The following is a 21,563-nucleotide window of genomic DNA, read 5'->3' on the forward strand; positions in this document are numbered from 1 at the left end:
TTGTTTTACGTTTGCCCACTTACAAAGAAATGATCAGTCTATAATTTTAATGGTAGGTTTATTTGAACAGTGAGAGAGAATAACAACAAAAAATCCAGAAAAACGCATTTCAAAAAAAGTTACAAATTGATTTGCATTTTAATGAGTGAAATAAGTATTTGATCCCTTATCAATCAGCAAGATTTCTGGCTCCCAGGTATCTTTTATACAGGTAACGAGCTGAGATTAGGAGCACTCTCTTAAAGGATCAATCAGTCAATCAAATTCCAAACTCTCCACCATAGCCAAGATCAAAGAGCTGTCCAAGGATGTCAGGGACAAGATTGTAGACCTACACAAGGCTGGAGTGGGCTACAAGGCCATCACCAAGCAGCTTGGTGAGAAGGTGACAACAGTTGGTGTGATTATTCGCAAATGGAAGAAGCAAAAATTAACAGTCAATCTCCCTCGGTCTGGGGCTCCATGCAAAATCTCACCTTGTGTTCAGAATTGAAATATCCGGGGTCTGTCCCTAAAAGTTAATGCTCTATCGTGTTGGAAATATGCCCTACACCAAACCCAACCCTAAACCTACCCGATAGTGTTAACAAATGCAAAACTGGTATAAAACCGTGCCATTTCAACTTCCTTTTATGCAGATTTGAACTGTTTTGTCGAATCGTAGTCACACGGGATTCGAACCGGAGCTCCTCGCCTTCTAAGTACAGTTCCGTACTCTGTGAGCTACCGAACAAACTTTCCATCTATGAAAACCCATAGATACGAGGCTGGATATGTGCGATGCTAACATTCAAAAGCATCAGTTTTCAAATCTCCCAGCATATTAATATTGTTTTGAAGTCGTAACATGATATTCCTAAAGTAATTACGCTTTATTAATCAAAACTCTGTAAATTTGTGTGAAAAGGAGTAAAAAGGTGTTGAGAGTTTTACTGCCTCTAGTGTTTGTATCTTCAGGAAACTGAAACTGCAGTAATATGTAGTTATTGGTACGTATTTCGTGTCTCGCTAAAAAGTGCACCCAGGTATGTAAATGCCATGAGACTAGGTTGGAAAGTGTTGTGATCAGATGAGACCAAAATCAAGCTCTTTGGCATCAACACAACTTGCCGGGTTTGGAGGAGGAGGAATGCTCCCTATGATCCCAAGAACACCATCCCCACCGTCAAACATAGAGGTGGAAACGTTATGCTTTGTGGGTGTTTTTCTACTAAGGGGACAGGACAACTGCACCGCATCAAAGTAGGGCTGCACAATATTGGAAAAAACTCACATTGCGATATTTTGTATTTCTGCAATATATTTTTATATGAAAAAAAAACACACGAGATGACTTGAAAAGCTCTATTTGGAAAAAAATTATCAATGATTGGGGTGATTTTTTTAGGTGAGTAAATCAGCATAGAAAAATAAACACGTTACAAACATAGATAAATATAAAAGAACAAAGATATAAATTAAATAAACAGTGCTTTATATTTTTACATGTGTTTTGTTTGATTTACATTCATGACGCCGAAAGCCTTAGGAATATTAAACTCCTGTGAACCAATATACTGTTACACATCCATTTTCTTTATCGATTGTTTACCTTCACCTAAGCCATAAGCAACTGTGTTTACAAAGATACTTGCAGAGACATGCATTTTGACAGTTTCGCGCGTATGTGTCATTTCAGGCACAAATAGATGCGGAAGTGAATGGAATTCAGTGTTCACGTGCATCTGCATGGCTCTCACTGTGTCTACACCGGACGCAAGCAGCGCGACGTGACAAAATATTGTAGAAACCATTATCAGTGATGCTGTCTACGCTGGATACGGCGCGACACGGCAAATCCCCGGGAGTAAATCCCTCGTTCTTTTTATGATGTACTGACACAAAGTTCAAAGGATTTGCAACGGTCACTTTGTCACATCCAGTGTAGACAGCGTGGGGTGGCGCGACGCAACAGCTGTCGTGAAAATGATCAGTATACAGTAAATATACCGATCAGTAGCTATACAAAAAATCACACATCCTGCGATGTGACTATCGCAGATGTGCACATTGCGATATCGAAGCTGAAACGATATATCGAGCAGCCCTACATCAAAGGGACTTTGAGAGGATCTGCAAAGAGGAGTGGGACAAAGTCCCTCCTGAGATGTGTGCAAACCTGGTGGCCAACTACAAGAAACGTCTGACCTCTGTAATTGCTACTAAGTTATGTTTTACGAAGGGGTCAAATACTTATTTCACTGATTAAAATGCAAATCAATTTATAACTTTTTTGAAATGCGTTTTTGAAATGCAACATTTCTATCCCACATATAGCAGAATGAAAATAAACTTAAATTTTAACTTAAAGGGTTAGTTCACCCAAAAATGAAAATTCTGTCATTAATTACTCACCTTCACATCGTTCCAAACCCGTAAGAAATTTGTTCATCTTCAGAACACAAATTAAGATATTTTTGAAGAAATCCGAGAGGTTTGTGACCGTTTGAAGATGAATGGAGTTCTTACGGGTTTGGAACAACATGAGGGTAAGTAATTAATGACATAATTTTCATTTTTGGGTGAACTATACCTTTAAACAACAGATGTACTTCTCATCTCAAATTAAATCAGTAATATATCATATTTAACACTTGTTAATAATCATGTTTCAGCAAAAGCTCATTGAGCTCTTGTGAAATTGCTGAACACATTAAAAAAATAATAATAATAAAAAATCAAGAAGTTTCTAAGAATCGATTTTGAGCGGTCTTACCTCAGCCAGGTAGAACTCATCATTGGTGAGTTTATGGTCCTCGCCCCTGTGGTAATTGCTAGCAGCTACAATCACGTCAACGGCCACCATACTGAGGATGAACATGTGGAAAACTGAAGATCGCATCAGTTGCTGCAGAAAGAAAAGATCAGACACAGTGTTGCCGTTAGTTTAGCGACATGCTAACAAAGTCCTTTTGAGGCATGTCAGTGCAGACAACTTTTTTTGTAAGCTGTGAATATATATTTTAACTGTGCATACAGTCAACTGAAATGCACAACCTCTATTCCTAGAGCTAACATACTGAGCAATTTCTTTGATTATTTGTATATGTATGTGGTACAGTACATCTCCTCTTGCTTTTAATGTCTCTAGATGTATATTCTACCTTATAAACAAGTATGCTGACTGCTTCCTCATACTGAGAGTAGCTGCTGGAAGAACATTATTTTCCACTTGATTCTCCACTCTTGTATAATGGAACCTTTTAATCACAGTAAGGACTGAGCCAACTAAATGGACCTTCACTACCTGAGCTCTCAGCAGGCCAAATGAACCCATCTCAAGCCCATTAGAGACCCAGGAACATGAGTCAGGAAAGACAACTTAATTTAAGCCCAGACTGAGCCACCTGTCTGCTGCCCATGAAATTTGTCTCCACATGAGACTGTGGTAGGTATTTTTTCTTCTAAAAGTTAGCTGCAAGATGGAGGTATTTTATTTGAAAAAAACACCATTAAACTCAAGCAGCATTATAAAGAAATGTTCCTGCCACAAAACATGACATTTGGAGCACTGTAATTTTATTTATTTTTTTTACTTTTTATTTTAAGACATTTCTTATCATTGCTATTAAAAGGCTCCAGAAGCCCATTTCTTCTCACTGCTGACTCTGCCAAGTTTCTTTCAGTGAGGAAAGGAAAAACACAGACTAATAAGACATAATCTTTTAGGTCATGTGTCTGGAAGCCAGCATTCTAGATAAACAGCTGTCGCTGGAGCTGATATCATGGGTCTCTGAGTACAAAATACAACATATTAAAGCCATAAAGGTAGCAAACAAGCAAGGAAACAGGAGTGATATGAAAATAAATTACTGACAAAATGAGAATGTGTTTATTAATATTTATTTACCTGCCAAGCATGATTTTATTAGAAACAGCTATGCTATTATTACTAACAGTACATTTCTATTATTGTCATCACACAGTTTTATTTTCCTATATCACCCTATAACTAAAAGTGAATGAAAGTATAAAAGCAAATAAAATTTACATAGACTGTATTTTATTTTAAGTTGAGTGAAATATGCATTGAGCTGCAGGCTATATTAATTTAAAGCAAGTGACATTTGTATTATCAGATGGGTCCATACCTGTTTTATACCCATGGTTCTTTCTATGGTTTAAACTGAAAAACTGTCACAAATATCAGTTACTCCATGCAGAAAATGAGTGCAAGCTTTTTTGTGTTGACGTACAGTATGTTTACAAGCCAACTTGTACAAAATATTATTATTATTATTTTTGTAAAATTCCAGGTAAAATACAATACCCACAATTCTGAAGGAGATCCACCAACCAGAGAAGTAACTGTTGCCATGGAAACGGGAATCTGGGGAACAGAGCTCAACAGTGACCACCCCCTCCCATAAAGCATTGCGCATGATGTAATGATGTGTATAGTCTAGTCTCATTACACTCTGAAAGAACTTATATATCTGCATACATTTAAATAGTTTGCAATAAACTTCAAATATATGGTGCTTCTGACCCTTTTACATAATTTGCAATTATTCAAATGTGAGTACTGGCAGAAGGGGGACAGGATGGAGTGTTTGGAACCTGTTTGGAAGCAATATTTCTATTTCAACAATTCTGCCTTTAACTCCAATTCACCAGCTATGTACACACAGAGGAAATACCCAACATGACCAATGACAGAGAGCCAATATCTAGTTCATTGCAGTGTCGTGGCACAGTGGATGGCACGGTCTAACTTGTATAAGTGCTCACAGCTTGGGTGCATTTATGTGTTATAAAACAATGAGAAGACACACCAAAGAGATGCGGATAAAATGCAACATGTTCACTCAACTGTCCAAATACATGAACACAGCTTGTGGGTGGGTGGAAAATCTCAAACGAGCTGGAGAGGAAATGAAAAAGAAATAAAAAACAAACAAACAAAAAAACACACAGGAAGAGGACAGAGAAAAATGAGAACAGAGGAAGGACCTTTTGGAAGACCAACAGAAAGAATCCCACATCTTTTGGAACAGCCAAAACAGTCAATAACAATTATATAAAAGCGATTAAACTCCTCTTTAATAGAGAGAGAATGAGGTAAACCAGTCTACAACAGCATCAAGCTCTTGTTTTTGCTTAATTTGTCTGTACTGATATTTTTATCTAATAAAAGTAAAAAGGAGTATTATTTTATTAATTTACATACAGCTAAAGTATTTAGGGGAGGCCCTGACTTCCTTACAGACCACTTTTTTAACATTAGTCACTTAGCCAAATTACTGAAAGCAAAGGACAACAAGAAGCAAGTAAATAGAAAATGGTTTATTAAGTAGAGAGGTAAAAGAGAGAGAGATTATGTGACAGGGTTCGTAGACAGAGACATAAAAAGAGACATTCTCCCTCCAGGTTTGACAGCCAGACCACATACAACCTTCAAAATAAAGCTTGCCTTTGGAAAGACAATGGCAAAAAGGGCATGCAAGAGATTATCTGAGAACAGATTTTCTCTTCTTTTTTGTGTCCAGAGGCTTTCCATCTGCCCAGAGAGATATATTGACTGCGGTTCCTTAGACTTGTGTATGTTGTAAATAGAAGGTAACGGTTTTTGTAATTGGCAATTAAACCGTCCCTAACCCTGCTAGGGCTCTGTTTGAATTGCAGTAAAGTAATATAAAAAAGCCAATGACTTGAACACCCCCACATGGCACAGTTTTCTCAACATCTAGTCAAGTTGAAGCCCAATAATTCAGTCCACAAAAGAAGATATGCTCTCTAGTTGTCAAAATGTTTAATTAAATTTAAGTATCTACTCATAAACATCCCCTCTGTATTACTTCACATTCAGTCTTTACAGTCTTCTTTAACAGTGAGGTGTCAGTAAGATGTTTTAAATGTTTTTGAACCATGTCTCTATGGGCCTGGTCACTTCATGCGTTTTCTCTGATCGGATATCTATCTGATTTGTTAAAACGCATCAGCACTGGAAAGATAAGTTTGTCTTACAACTTTTAATGAAGATGATTGTGTGTTGAGCGTCTGCATCTTACTTTCAGTTTAATTCGCGGCAGTTTGCGAGTCGGCTTGCTGAAGAGATGCTCCGCTACTCATCCGCGGCGATGCGTGTTGCATTACCGCAGTCATATCTGACTATAATGTCATATAGCCTTTAACACGCTCTCACACGTTTATTATTTTACAATTTTGGGAGGAGTAAAATTTACATATGTGGTTTCAACAACCAGATGCATTTACACTTATCCAGTTTCGTCTGGAATTCGGCCCAGACCACCTCCTGAAGTGGTTTGAGCGATTGGATTTATATCCGTCTCGAATGCGTTTCGGAGGGCATTTACACCTGGTCTTTTCACGATCGGATAGCTATCCGATCAGACAAAACACATGAAGTGACCAGGTGTAAACAGCCCCTTTTTGTTCACAAAGGCTACATTATTTGATCACAAATACAGTTGACAGTAATATTGCAAAATATTATTACTCTTTTCTGTTTTAATATACAGTATTACAAAATGTAATTTATTCCTGTGATGGCAAAGTTGAATTTTCACAGTCTTCAGTGTCACATGATCCTTCAGAAACCATTATAATATGCTGATTTGGTGTACATCATTATCATCATTATCAATGTTGAAAATTGTTTTGCTGCTTAACCTTCTTGTGGAAACTGTGATACATTTTTTTTTGATACATTTTTTTTATTTGAATAGAAAGTTCAGATGAGTCACGTGACGTGCTCATGAACCTAGTCGCACTTGGGTAGAGCTCTGTACGTTTGGCCTCTTTTTGCAGATTTTTTTCGTTTTGTTTTAAGTTTTATTCATTGGTTGTGCTTTACCAGATGGCATGCAGTCGTAAACATCAGGAGTTGTCTCCATCGGCTTCTCTGATTAAGAAGAAATCCAAGTCACCGAACTCAAGTGATATGATGGACAAGATGGCGAACACTGTTACACACTTTGAGGACATTCTAAGAACCGAGTTGACGGCGATGCGGAACGAGTTCGCTTCTCACATGTCAGTTGTTCGGTCGCTATGCTCTAAACTGGATCTTCTTACAGGGGAGATGAGAGAACAGGGGAAGGTTGTTGCAGATCACGACAGGTGAGTAGCCGCCCTCAAGCAACAGGTTGTGGACTTACAGGATCGCAATAGGCGCAGCAATCTGCGTCTGGTTGGATTGCCTGAAGGTTCCGAAAAGGATGACCCTATGGGCTTTTTGAAAAGATCGCTACCGACGTGGCTCCTGTCTCTGGCGGGCAAAGAGATTGAAGTGGAGTGAGCGCATCGGGTGTACACAAGGCTCTCCTCAGATCGCGCTAAACCACGGGTTTTCATCTTTAAACTGCTGCAGTACACGGACAGGGAGCTCATTCTGCAGGCTGCCAGACTTCATGCCCCGGTGAAAACTTCCGACGGAGCAACGCTGTCTTTCTTTCCAGATTTTTCTCCGGTCACCGCAAAAAGAAGTGCATTTGCGCCAATTAGGAAGGAGATGAGAGACGCTGGCATCCAGAATTTTCTCCTTTATCCTGCAACGCTAAAGGTAATTCTTAATCAAGGTGAACCTAAAATGTTATATTCCCCAGAAGAAGCAAGAGTTTTTCTCAGATCCCTTTCATCCACCAACACTCAGTGAACTTCAGCTGGACATTTGCTGTCTAATCGGAGAATAGATGCTCTAAATGGTTAGGTGGTTGTGTCTTTCACTGTTCACTTTAAGAATCAGAATCAGAATGAGCTTTATTGGCCAAGTATGTTTACACATACAAAGAATTTGTTGTAGTGACAGAAGCTCTACAGTGCAACAGAAAGACAGAAACAGGACAGGACACAGATAATAAAAGAATAATATACAAATATCCAAATAGGCAATGTACAAAGCAGCAAAAACACAATATATAATATAGACAACTATGTATGTACAGGTCAAGTATGTGCAAATTAGAAATGAGAAAATAAAAATAAAATAAGTGAGTATTGTGAATGGATAATGTATTATAGTTGTGTGTTCCACATTTATTGTTGAGTGTTCATGAGATGGATTGCTTGAGGGAAGAAACTGTTCCTGTGTCTGGTCGTTCTGGTGCTCAGAGCTCTGTAGCGTCGACCAGACAGTAACAGTTCAAAGAGGGAGTGTGCTGGATGTGAGGGGTCCAGAGTGATTTTACCAGCCCTTTTGCTCACTCTGGATAAGTACAGCTCTTGGAGAGTGGGGAGAGTTGTACCAATGATTTGCTCAGCAGTCCGGACTACTCTCCGTAGTCTTCTGAGGTCAGATTTGGTAGCTGAGCTGAACCAGACAGTTACTGAAGTGCAGAGGATGGATTCAATGATGGCGGAGTAGAACTGTTTCAGCAGCTCCTGTGGCAGGTTGAACTTCCTCAGCTGGCAAAGAAAGTATAACCTCTGCTGGGCCTTTCTGACAATGGAGTCTATGTGAATATCCCATTTCAGGTCCTGGGAGATGGTGGTGCCCAGGAATCTGAATGACTCCACTGCAGTCACAGTGCTGTTCATGATGGTGAGTGGGGGGAGAGCAGGGGGGTTTCTCCTGAAGTCCACAATCATCTCCACAGTTTTGAGCGTGTTAAGCTCCAGGTTGTTAAGACTGCACCAGACAGCCAGCTCCTTAACCTCCTCTCAGTAAGCAGACTCGTCACCGTCCTGGATGAGGCCGATCAGTGTGGTGTCGTCTGCAAACTTCAGGAGCTTGACAGAGGGGTCTTTAGAAGTGCAGTCGTTGGTGTAGAGGGAGAAGAGCAGTGGGGAGAGTACGCAGCCCTGAGGAGCTCCAGTGCTGATGGTATGAGTCCTGGATGTGAATTTACCAAGCTTTACTAACTGCTGTCTGTCTGTCTGTCAGGAAGCTGTTGATCCACTGACTGACAGAGGTGGGGACGGAGAGCTGGGTTAGTTTATTCTGAAGGGTTTCCGTTATGATGGTGTTAAAAGCGGAGCTGAAGTCCACAAACAGGATCCTCACATAAGTCCCTGGTTCAAAAGCTGCTCGTGGAACCGAGTGATATGCGTCCTTTATTGTTGTGTAACAGTGATCCAATATATTACTGTCTCTGGTGGGACATGTGATGTGCTGTCTGTATTTTGGCAGTTCACGGGAGAGATTTGCTTTATTAAAGTCCCCAAGAATGATTAAAACAGAGTCCGGGTGTTGTTGTTCTGTGTCTGTGATCAGATCAGCGAGTTTCTGTAAAGCTGTGCTCATGTTCGCTTGCGGTGGAATGTAGACACTCACGAGAATGAATGAACAGAACTCCCGCGGCGAGTAGAACGGCTTGCAGTTAATGAAGAGCGTTTCTAGATCTGAACAGCACATCTTCTTTAACACAGTAACATCTGTACACCACCTCTCATTGATGTAAAAGCACGTCCCGCCGCCGCGCGATTTCCCCGTTAAGTGTCCCGATCTGCTCTGATCAGCCGGTAATTAGGTAGATGTAGTACGCTGTCCGGTATGTCGCCATTTAGCCAGGTTTCCGTGAAACACAGAGCAGCAGAGTTAGAAAAATCCTTGTTTGTCTGGGAGAGCAGAAGGAGTTTGTCCGTTTTGTTGGGTAGAAAGCCGAGATTCGCAAGATGGATGCTAGGCAACGCCGTTCGAAATCCACGCTGTCGAAGCTTCACAAGCGCGCCGGCTCGCTTCCCCCGCCTACGCCTCCTGAAGCGTTTGACCAGAGCTACAGCTCCTCCAACTACAATGTCCAGTAAAACGTCCGAAAAATCTAAATCCGGTAAAATATTTTGTGGTGTGTTCTGCCGAATGTTCAACAGGTCATCCCTGGTAAAATTATCGTATTTGAAAAAACAAACAAAAACAGTACAAACACTGGAGAGCAACGCACAATAGCTGCCATCAGCGGCGCGATCTTGGTTCTTAATTCTTAATTCGGAGGACTAATATTCACTTTATTAATTCATAGTTCATTGTGCATACAGTATCGCTTACTGATTATGATATTTTATTTGTTTTAGTTGTATTCTTTATATCTCTTTTCTTTCTTTCTATCTTTTTTTTTTTTTTTAATCGAAATACTAACTAGTCAATATGTGACTATGGGGCCAAATGTTGGTGCTACAGTAATGTGCAGGATTTTGTTGACGCCACGGACCATATCAAGGGGTGCTGGCATAGCAAGGTTTGTTCTTGGTTTGATCTGCCATAGTTAATGAGAATGTGTTTATGTTTTTTTGAATGGTAACAAGGAGGGTGGGGGGTGGTTTAACAGTAGACTCAACTGGTTTTATTTTCAAACCTGTATTTTGTCTTATTATGTAATATTATCTTATTACTCACAAACGTACAGGTTTTCTGGATTTTTTTGCGAAGAAGAAAGATTGATATAGTGTTAGTTCAAGAATCCCATTTGAAAGAGGAGGATATACGTTATAAATAATAACTTTTATGAAGTGGTATCTCACTCATCTTCGGATACTAAAACGAAGGGTGTCCTAATATTGGTGCGGAGGACTTTAAATATTACTATTTTAGGTTGTGATACAGACGGTAGAATAACACATATAAAAATAATAGTGGAGAATAGGAATATTGTATTTCTCTCAGTTTATGCCCCTTGTACTCCTGACCCTACTTTTTTCTCTGTTTTGTCAACCTATCTCTTGAAATTTTGAAATTGTATTGGGTGCAGATTTGAATTCTGAATGTCACATATCCTAGATAGATCTGGACCAAATGCATATTTTAGGTTTCAGACATTTAAATACACATAAGTACTAGTAAAACAATACATTTATTGTTTGTAAAATACACACAGATATAAGTGAAATGAAGTGACATTCAGCCAAGTATGGTGACCCATACTCGGAATTCGTGCTCTGCATTTAACCCATCCAACGTGCACACACACAGCAGTGAACACACACACAATGTGAACACACACCCGGAGCAGTGGGCAGCCATTTATGCTGCGGCGCCCGGGGAGCAGTTGGGGGTTCGGTGCCTTGCTCAAGGGCACCTCAGTCGTGGTATTGAGGGTGGAGAGGGCGCTGGACATTCACTCCCCCCACCTACAATTCCTGCCGGCTGGACATTCACTCCCCCCACCTACAATTCCTGCCGGCCCGAGACTCGAACCCGCAACCTTCGGATTACAAGTCCGACTCTCTAACCATTAGGCCACGACTTCCTGGAAGCATGTCTATGGAAGCAGCAATAACAATCCATTCAAATTTAATTTGCCAATGTTTTTTATTCATATCAGATACACATAGTGTAAGTAACTATAAAGTTCACTCTATTCTTCACCCAGTTCACCAGCCACTTACTTGCATGCATTTCGGGAGAAATTGATGAATTCACATGCTGTAAATCTGACTGACAGGACTCTCTGAACTGCAGCGCGAACAAATATGGCGGCACCCATCTCACGTTACAGATCACAATCAAGATCATTTATAAAGGTGTTTAAACGACAAAACACACTCATTTACACATATTTGTGAATCGGAATATCAGATTGTCCATGACATGGTAAGCAAGTTTGTGAATATATTAAATAAAAAAGGATAAACAAAATAAAAGCGATCCATCTGTCATACAGTGTTATTGTGGCCGCGGTGTGTCACGTGGCAATCATGATGCGTCGCCATGGAAACAGTAAGGGCAAACGTTCTAAAATAACAGTCGCCTTAAAAAACTCACTCTGGGGGGACCGCTAGAATATTTTAGACTCACCACTTAAAGGGATAAACCTTCTGCTAAGTCTTTCACTTTCTTTTCTGCTACTCATAAATCCTATTCGCAAATTGACTATATTTTCATTTCTACTTCATCTTCAGCTGTTCATGATGCTGATATCTGTTCCTTATCTTTGTCAAATCATGATGGAAATTTGTGCAGATTATCTGTGATCACTCGGCCATCTCCTGCCACTAGATGGGGATTTAACCCTAAATTGTTACAGGATGAAAATTTTTGCAGTCAATTTAAGTTCAAGTTCAAGTTCCGTTTATTTCTAAAGCACATTTACTAACGGCCGCCAGCCGACCAAAGTGCTGTACAATAATTACAATATAGATACACAAGAAAGAAACACAATCAATAATCACTTAGAAACAATAAAAACAGGATAAATTACATGTTAAAAGCCGAGAAAAAACAGATGAGTTTTGAGAACAGATTTAAACTCAGATAAAGTGGAAGCCATTTTAATTTGGGTCGGGAGAATATTCCAGAGAGTGGGGCCAGCCACTTCAAAGGCTCTATTTCCCTTTTTTCAAGCGGGTTCTGGGAATCTGAAGGAGGAATTTGTTTCCCGATCTAAGTTCTCGCTTAGGAGTGTTCGGGTGGAGTAAGTCCGTCAGATAAGATGGTGCAAGATTATTTAAATATTTGTAGACAAGTAATAGAATTTTATATTCAATTCTATACTGAACAGGTAACCAATGTAGAGATCTCAGAAGGGGTGTAACATGATCAAATTTTTTACATCCCTTCAGGAATCTAGCTGCTGCATTTTGAACGACTTGTAAACGGGAAATTTCAGTCTTTGAAACACCATAATATAGAGAGTTGCAGTAATCCAGCCGAGATGTAATAAAGGCATGGATAGCAACCTCTAAAGAGGCGCTAGAAAGAAAGGTTTTAATTTTAGAGCGAGAGCGAAGATAAAAGAAACTAGAGCCTACTACAGAGCCAATTTGTCTGTCAAATTTCAAGCTGTTGTCGATTTCCACACCCAGATTTCGCACTTGGGATGAAATAGCAAAATTTAAGAACTCAAGATTAGGTATATTTTGTGTTCTAGTTTCAGAGGGGCCAAAAACAATAACTTCCGATTTACCTGAATTTAGAAAAAGGAAATTTTTGGAGAGCCATGATTTTACGTCATCCAGACACGCTGATAAACTATTAAGAACATGCTTTTTTCCGTGGTCAAAGGCAGATAGATTTGCATATCATCAGCGTAACAATGGAAAGAAACGCTGTGTTTCCTAAAGATGGACCCCAAGGGAAGTAGATAGAGAGAAAAGAGAGTAGGTGCAAGAACAGACCCCTGAGGTACACCACAGGTTAGCTTGCGTAAAGAGGAAGTGAAATTTACTATTTTAACTGAGAAAGTACTATTTGTTAGGAAAGATTTGAACCAATTTAAAACCGCCCCTCCCAGACCCACATAAGACTCCAAGCGAGAGATGAGAATTGCATGATCAACAGTGTCGAAGGCTGAAGACAGGTCCAGCATAACTAAAATGACAGAATCACCAGAATCAGTGGCCATTAGAATATCATTAAGAACTCTTACAGTTTATTAGTTTATTGAAATTAACCAAGGTTCAGTGGATGATCCTCGAACACTTTGGAATGCAGTTAAAGGGTTTATAAGGAATAACTCAATTTCATATGCCTCTTTCCTTCAGAAAAACCGACACAAAAAGATAGTTGAACTGGAATCACAGCTCCAGAATCTGACTAGAGATAATCAGCGTTGTTTCTCAGACAATACACTCAGACAATACATTAGTAAAATCATGGCGGTTAGGTCCGAACTCAATTCATTACTGAGATACAGGGCAGAATTCCTGATCCAAAAATCCAGGCAGAATTATTATTTTCAAGGGAGTAGACCAAGCCACCTTTTAGCCCTAAGATTATGTAACAAAGAAAAGTTTGCTAATATTTCAGCCCTGAAATCCCAATCTGGGCTCATTATGACAGACCCAAAAGACATTAATATTGCCTTTCACTCTTTTTACTCTTACCTCTATACTACTTCTGCTGATGGTGACCCTGACTCTTTTGCATCTTTTCTGTCCAACCTTGATTTACCTAGGCTGTCAGATTCAGATTCAGAATACCTGGCTGAACCGATCTCTCTTCAGGATCTGGAGTCAGCAATTCGATCTATGAACAAGGGGAAATCCCCAGGCATAGATGGCATTCCAATCGAATTGTATACTACTATTTGGTCAGATTTAGGCCCCCTCATGTTAGATAGGATACATTTTTCAGTTACTCAAGGCTAATTTCACCCATCTATTAATATAGCTGTTATTTCTCTCTTGTTAAAAAAATATAAAGATCCGACTTCCTGTTCTAGTTACTGGCCACTTTCTTTGATAGGGACTGATGTTAAATTATATGCTAAGTACTATCCCGTCATCTATAGAAATTTATGAATAGGCTAGCTCATCATGATCAAACAGGATTCATTAAATCTCGCTCAGCTTCGGATAACTTACGCAGGTTATATCATATTATTAATTCAAATAATAGTTTGTCCTCCCCTTGCGCAGTATTATCTCTAGATGCAATGAAAGCTTTCGATCAGCTAGAATGGAACTATTTATGGGCGGTTCTACAGCATCTGGGTCTGGGATCGAGTTTCATAAATATGATAAAAGTTATGTATGCCAATCCAGCAGCCACTGTTCTCACAGGTGCTATTCGCTCTAACCCATTCTTTATACATCGAGGTACTCGTCAGGGTTGCCCGCTGTCTCCTCTGTTATTTGCCCTATCCTTGGCATCCTTAGCTCAAGCGGTCCGACAATCTGAAACTATTTCTCCTATAAATATACGGAATACTCATCATATTTCTTTGTTTGCTAATAATATCTTATTGTTTTTGGAGAAGCCGTCACATTCTATTCTTCATGTGCTGAATTTATTTGACAATTTTGGATCTCTCTGTTACGTGCCTGTTTCTGTTTAGTCCCCTTTTGACCTTATTTGGTTCTTCCTGTTCTGGTTTAGTTAATTGGTAATCATCGTTTAGTTCTGTCACCTGTTTTGTATTAATTATCTCGTTTGTTCCGGTTCCCTTTTAAGTCCTCAGTTTCCCTCTTGTCTTTGTCCATTCACCCAAGCGTAATCCTTGTTGGAGCTATTGTAACCTTTGTTTGAGCAAGTGCAACCTTTGTTTTGAGACCGTGTTTCTTATTAAAAGAACTTTTCGTTTATCCCTGGCTTCCTGGATTCCTTCAAGGAACCCGGCCTCACCAGCTCACATCTCGCCAGGACTCCCCACATACCCTAATAACTGTTCCGGCCACCCAACTCTTCCCAGCACCGCCTCTGTCCTCAGCCCAGAGCGCCCCCGTGACTCCGCGCTTCCAGAGCGCCCCCGTGAATCCGCGCTTCCAGAGCGCCCCCGAGAATCCGCGCAGCCAGAGCACCCCTGAGAGTCCACGCTGTCCGAGCGCCCCCGCGAGTCCACGCTGCCCGAGCGCCCTCCAGTGCCGGCTCCTCGCAAGTGCCCTCCTGCGTCCCCGCTGGTCCAGTCCAGCCCTCCTGCGTCCCCGCTGGTTCCGTCCAGCTTCGCGCTGCCTGAGCGCCCCTGAGAGTCTGCGCTGCCCGAGCGCCCCCGAGAGTCCACGCTCCTCGAGCGCCCCAGAGACTTTGCGCTTCCCGAGCGCCCCAGAGAATCCGCGCTTCAAGAGCGCCCCCAAGTGTCCGCGCTTCAAGAGCGCCCCACAGAGCCCGATCCTCCTCAATGCCCCCAGAGGGGAACTTCCCCAAGAAAATTGGGGGGGGAGGGGGGTTATAGGGTCACGGCATATGTGGCCGGGCCAAAGGCCAAGGCCACAGGACCCCTCTACACGTCCTGGCTGCCCGAGGAAATAAGGCCGTGGCCTCTGGAGTCCCCTGTCACGCCATGGCCGTCCAAGCTCCCAGACTCGCCATGGCGCTCCGTGCCACCTGCCCCGCCATGGCGCTCTGAGTCACCCTGACCCAGGGCGCCCGTCCCCCTCCCGCGATGTTGCTGTTACGGCGCGGGAGATAACTGTTACGTGTCTGTTTCTGTTTAGTCCCCTTTTGACCTTATTTGGTTGTTCCTGTTCTAGTTTAGTTAATTGGTAATCATCGTTTAGTTCTGTCACCTGTTTTGTATTAATTAGCTCGTTCACTCGTTTGTTCCGGTTCCCTTTTAAGTCCTCAGTTTCCCTCTTGTCTTTGTCCAGTCACCCAAGCGTAATCCTTGTTGGAGCTATTGTAACCTTTGTTTGAGCAAGTGCAACCTTTGTTTTGAGACCGTGTTTCTTATTAAAAGAACTTTTCGTTTATCCCTGGCTTCCTTCAAGGAGGGAAACGTAACACTCTCAGGGTTTAAAATTAATTGGAGTAAGTCATGTTTACTTCCCCTCAATTCTAAAATTGATTCCATGTCCCTTTCTATATCTATTCCATTGGTTCAAAACTTTAAGTATAGATGTAGATTCTAGCCAATGTATCTTCAGATTTGGAAAATTGGTCTCGTCTTCCTACTTCTTTTCAGGCCCGTATATCGGTGTTTAAAATGAATGTTCTCCCACGTATTAATTTATTTTCTTCCATGATTCCTCTTTCTCCACCGGTTGGCTTCTGGAATAAACTAGATTCATGTGTTTCACGGAATATATGGGATGGGAAACGTCCTCGTATTAAACTGACTACCTTACAACGATGTAGATTACATGGAGATCTTTCTTTCCCTAATTTTAGACTGTATGCTCAAGCCTTTTCCCTCTGCCCTATAGCAATCTGGTTTGATCCTGACGCTTCTGTGTCTTGGACAGCAATTGAGGAATCTATTGTTTATCCGTATAAATTGAAGCATCTTGTTTTTTCGGGAGTTCCGCTTAGGCAGTGTAAATCTCGGTTTGGTCCCATTGTAACCCATCTCCTCTCCACATGGAGGGATGTTGAAAGACATTAACATCTAGCACATTCAGCACATTCGCCTATTTTCCACAATAATATTCACTTTCACTCACTTCACTTTCACTAATAACCTTTTGTCAGGCAGTACTCCATTTCATTGTCCACAATGGACTCATAATAAAGTAAACACTCTGGGAGATAACTATGATGATAGTGGTTTAAAATCCTTCCAGAACCTTAAAACTCAATATAATCTGCCAGGCACCTCCTTTTTTATGTATTTGCGCATTAGATCGGCCCTACGGGCATATGGGATGCCTTGGAACTCGCAACTGCCTGTTCACCCTTTGCACAAACTAATCCTTCCTTCTGAGGAATCTCCCTCCTCTGCTTCAGTCATTTATCTCTTTCTTCTTGAGCATTCATACAAACCTTTATCTATTACTACTGTTTGGGCTAATGATCTTAATGAGGATGTGCATGTTTTATTTTCCGATCAGGTATGGGGTATGTTTAAATTGTCTTCTAAAAACCCTAATCACCAAATGATTCATTGGAAATTGCTGCATAGGGTTTACTTGACTCCAATGAAACGTTTTTATATTAATTGGTCGTCTTCTCCTAAGTGTAATCTCTGTTCCCAAGTTTTATGCACGTTTTTGCATTTTTTTGGGAATGCCCATCTCTCTCACCTTTTTGGACTCTATCTCTCACAGGACCTATCATATTGGTGTGGGTACTGAGATATGTTTGACGCCGCGCCATTTTTTCATGAATTACTTTTGGGACTTCACCTTGTCCGTCCAACAAAGATCTTTACTGTTAGCTGCTCTCACAGCAGCCAAAAAATAGCTTGTCAACCATTGGAATCCTCCTCACACAATGGACAGACGAACCTGGACTGTGTATTTGTTGGACATTATCTCGATGGAACTCTCTACTTCCCGTATACATGGATCTAATGTGAAAACTGTAAATTCATGGTATTCAGCTTTTAAAGTTCTTTTCTAAAATCTTTGTAAAAATTATTTTATTGTTATTTGTTTATCTATTAATATTAATTAATGTGTTTATTATTATTATTTATGTTATTTTTTTTATTATTTTAAGTCTACCAAGAGGTTGGGGTGGGGTGGGTTTTAAATTTGTATAGCTGATTTTTGCTTTGTACTACTGTTCCATAAAATAAAACTCAATAAACTGTTGTTAACAAAATAGAAAGTTCAAAATAATGCCTTTTATTTTAAATAAAAATATTTTTTATCTATGCAAAAAGTACAAATTTATTATTATTGTTATTATTATTATTTTTAAGTTCTCAGCCCAAATGGTAGTGTAGGTATATTACTATTAATGCATAAATTACTTGTAGAGCTCCAGGAAGTGCAGCAAGTGTCTTACAGTATATCTCGAGGAAGAAAGATGAGAGAAGGACAGTGGCAGTCTGGTCTGTCTGCTGCTCTGGTCTGGGATCACAGCTCAGAATTCAGCGAGCAGCCTCTATGACTAATATGGGACATGACAAAGCAGTTTGACATTTTCAGCTTCTCGATGTTGGTTTTCCCTAGGGTGTTTCGGCAGAAGGGGGACTAACAGGTGAGTCCATTTTCTCAGGGCCCTTGACTTCACCAAAAACAATTTCCTGCTTTCTGAAAGCCATGTTTTATTTCAGGGTTTGAGAGCTTGATTGTGCAATTCATCCATTGTCTATTTTAAGACTCATCTGTGATATGACGCCTATTTATCTTGTATGAAGAACATAAAAACAGCAGTCAATGCACTCAAGGTGTGGTGGCCTACTTCTTCTGATGTTGCTGGTGTCACATGAATACCTAGCAGAACTGTCGCAATCAATTAAATAGCAACCTTTGTGAGGGCGGGATGCACCTCTCTCTCTATTTCATTGCATTTGATGCAGCCCAATTTGTATGCTCCAAATCTTCCTCCAAAAAGACATTCAGAGCATCTTGTTACTGCTCCTCCTCGTATGTTTGAAACTTCAGGCTTTACACCTGTCAGCTGACACACAATTAGTGTTCTTTACAGTAAGGTGGCTGTCATGCTTCATCAGTTCTGTGCCAGAATCAAAGCCAGCAACAACTCAAAGGGAAGAACATTTCTTTATCATTCAGTGCACGTCAGTGGCATTTGACCAAACATTTACTCATTCTTAAAGGAATGGCTCCCCCAAAACTGTTATCTTTTACTCACCCATGTCATTCCAAATTCATATGATTTTTTTCTTCTTCTGTGGAACACATAAAGGTTTGAAATATGTGCTGATTGCTCTTTTACATGCCATTAAATGAAGACTGATGCTTTCAAGTTTAAAAAGAATGCTAAAGCATAAAATCATTAGAATTGATCATCGTGCCATTTTTTCCTTCTGAAGTCATACATTATCTTTGCGTGATAAATTTAAGTTATTCATTGAAAGCTTGACATCCGCCCTAGCCTTAACTGATCAGGAGAAAGGTAGAAAACAAATTTATGATGAATTTATGAGCAAATCGTGCTTATTTGATTTATTTGTTTTATCTTTACAAAGAACTGGTTAATTCAGTTCACAAAACCAGTCTGAATGACTGTTCACAAACTGTACTGACTGTTTCTTAGAAAATGGGACACAATTCACCTTCAAATCACCGCGCACTCTCTCTCTCTCTCGCTCTCTCAAAATGTGCAAATGGCTTCAAATCACATCTCGTCTGCACTATAGCAAGCTGCACTTGCACAATCGATGCAATGTCGCATCATCAGTGCGGCTCTCCGGTGATTCTGCTGTGCCGTCTTACGGCGTGCCCAGCGTTTCATTTGGTGCACTGATAGAGGATTAGATGTCGATCGCAGCATCGGGGGATGGGCAATCGTCCTCTGAGGATGAAGATTCAGCAGGGCTGTCCCCCTTGGGTGTCGTGGCCACCACCGAATCGGACCCAGAGCTGACGGCCGTGCTTTCCCGGGCCGCCGCGAGCATCGGGCTGGAGGCGTGCACACCTCCCAGTCCCGAGCCCTCGCGGCGAGATTATTGGCTCCTCGGCACGGGCCGTGGCTTACGACCACGCCTTGCCCTGGTTCCTTTCTTCCTGGAAGTTCACGAGGAGCTGATGAAGTGTTTACGGCCAGAAGAGGCTCGTCTGCCTCCCCCATCCTCACTACCCTCGATGGCGGCGTGGCTAGGGGGTACGTTGACATTCCCCAGGTGGAGAGTGCGGTTGCGGTGCACCTGTGCCTGCAAAACCCTGCCACTTGGAGGAATCGTCCTCGTCTCCCGTCCAAATCCTGTAAGCTGACGGCCGAAAGCTTACGGCGCTGCGGGCCAAGCCACCTCTCCTCTGCATGCCATGGCTATCCTGCGAGTTCACCAAGCCAAGGCATTAAAATGCACGAGGGTAGTACCAACCCGAGGTTGAAGCAGGAACTGCGCTCTGCGACTGACCTCGCCCTGCGGGCGATGGAAGTCACAGCTCAGTCCCTCGTGAAGGTTCACTCACTCACTCACACACACAAACCGTTTGCATTGCATATGCGGTGCGTATTTTTTCCACGCTCATGTTAATGGATTAGAGCGTTCATACTACACACGGTTGTGGTCCAGCAGTGTGTCAGCAGTGCAGCACTCGTTTCCGCTGCACGCGCTGAATTAAAGTGACAACGCATTGTTCTTTATGAAGTGCAGGATTGTTTGTACAAGATTTACATGCCAAAGAAAAGGCAGTAGATTTGACTTTCTGTCAGTGGTAAGTTTTAATTTAGAATGTTTGTGTTAATGTAAGAAAAGTAGTTTAAAGGGGTCATATGATGACCATTTAATGACTTTAATGACTACAGACCTGTGGCTCTAACGTCTGTGGCCATGAAATCATTTGAAAGACTGGTTTTTGCATATCTGAAGGCCTCTGGACCCATACTGGACCCCCTGCAGTTTGCCTACAGAGCAAACAGGTCTGTGGATGATGCAGTCAACATGGGACTGCACTTCATCCTGCAGCATCTGGACAGACCAGGGACTTATGAGGATCCTGTTCGTAAACTTCAGCTCCGCTTTTAACACCATCATCCTGGACACCCTTCAGAATAAACTGACACAGCTCTCCATTCCCACGTCCGTCTGTCAGTGGATCAACAGCTTCCTGACAGACAGAGCTGCTCAGGGCTGCGTTCTCTCCTCACTGCTCTTCTCCCTCTACACCAACGACTGCACATCTAAAGACCCCTCTGTCAAGCTCCTTCAGTTTGCAGATGACACCACACTGATCGGCGTCATCCAGGACGGTGACGAGTCTGCTTACAGACAGGAGGTTAAAGTGAAGTGAAGTGACATACGGCCAAGTATGGTGACCCATACTCAGAATTCGTGCTCTGCATTTAACCCATCCAATGTGCACACACACAACAGTGAACAGACACACACCGTGAGCACACACCCGGAGCAGTGGGCAGCCATTTATGATGCGGCGCCCGGGGAGCAGTTGGGGGTTCGGTGCCTTACTCAAGGGCACCTCAGTCGTGGTATTGAGGGTGGAGAGAGCGCTGTACATTCACTCCCCCCACCTACAATTCCTGCTGGCCCGAGACTCGAACCCACAACCTTTGGAATACGAGTCCGACTCTCTAACCTGCTCTCCCCCACTCACCATCATGAACAGCACTGTAACAACAGTGGAGTCATTCAGATTCCTGGGCACCACAATTTCTCAGGACCTTCGCCAGCTGAGGAAGTTCAACCTGCCACAGGACTTGCTGAAATAGTTCTACTCTGCCATCATTGAATCCGTCCTATGCACTTCAATAACTGTCTGGTTCAGCTCAGCTACCAAATCTGATTTCAGAATACTACGGAGGGTAGTCTGGACTGCTGAGCGAATCATTGGTACAACCCTCCTCACTCTCCAAGAATTGTACTTATCCAGAGTGAGCAAAA

The 21,563-nt window shown here is 41.6% G+C and overlaps 1 protein-coding gene across 2 annotated transcripts in view; it reads right to left on the reverse strand.

The window, feature by feature from the left end:
- The window catches only part of LOC306876984 (sodium leak channel NALCN-like), a gene marked incomplete at its 5' end in the record, with an annotated part of 117,945 nt that overhangs the window by 55,112 nt on the left and 41,270 nt on the right, over positions 1–21,563 (reverse strand). For both annotated transcript variants that reach the window (XM_079428483.1, XM_079428482.1), the window contains one exon: positions 2,756–2,887. In XM_079428483.1, the coding sequence (XP_079284609.1) occupies positions 2,756–2,887 (132 nt within the window). The remainder of the gene's footprint in view (positions 1–2,755; positions 2,888–21,563) is intronic.

Source organism: Barbus barbus, assembly GCF_936440315.1.
Source record: "Barbus barbus genome assembly, chromosome: 11".
Lineage (NCBI taxonomy): Eukaryota > Metazoa > Chordata > Actinopteri > Cypriniformes > Cyprinidae > Barbus > Barbus barbus.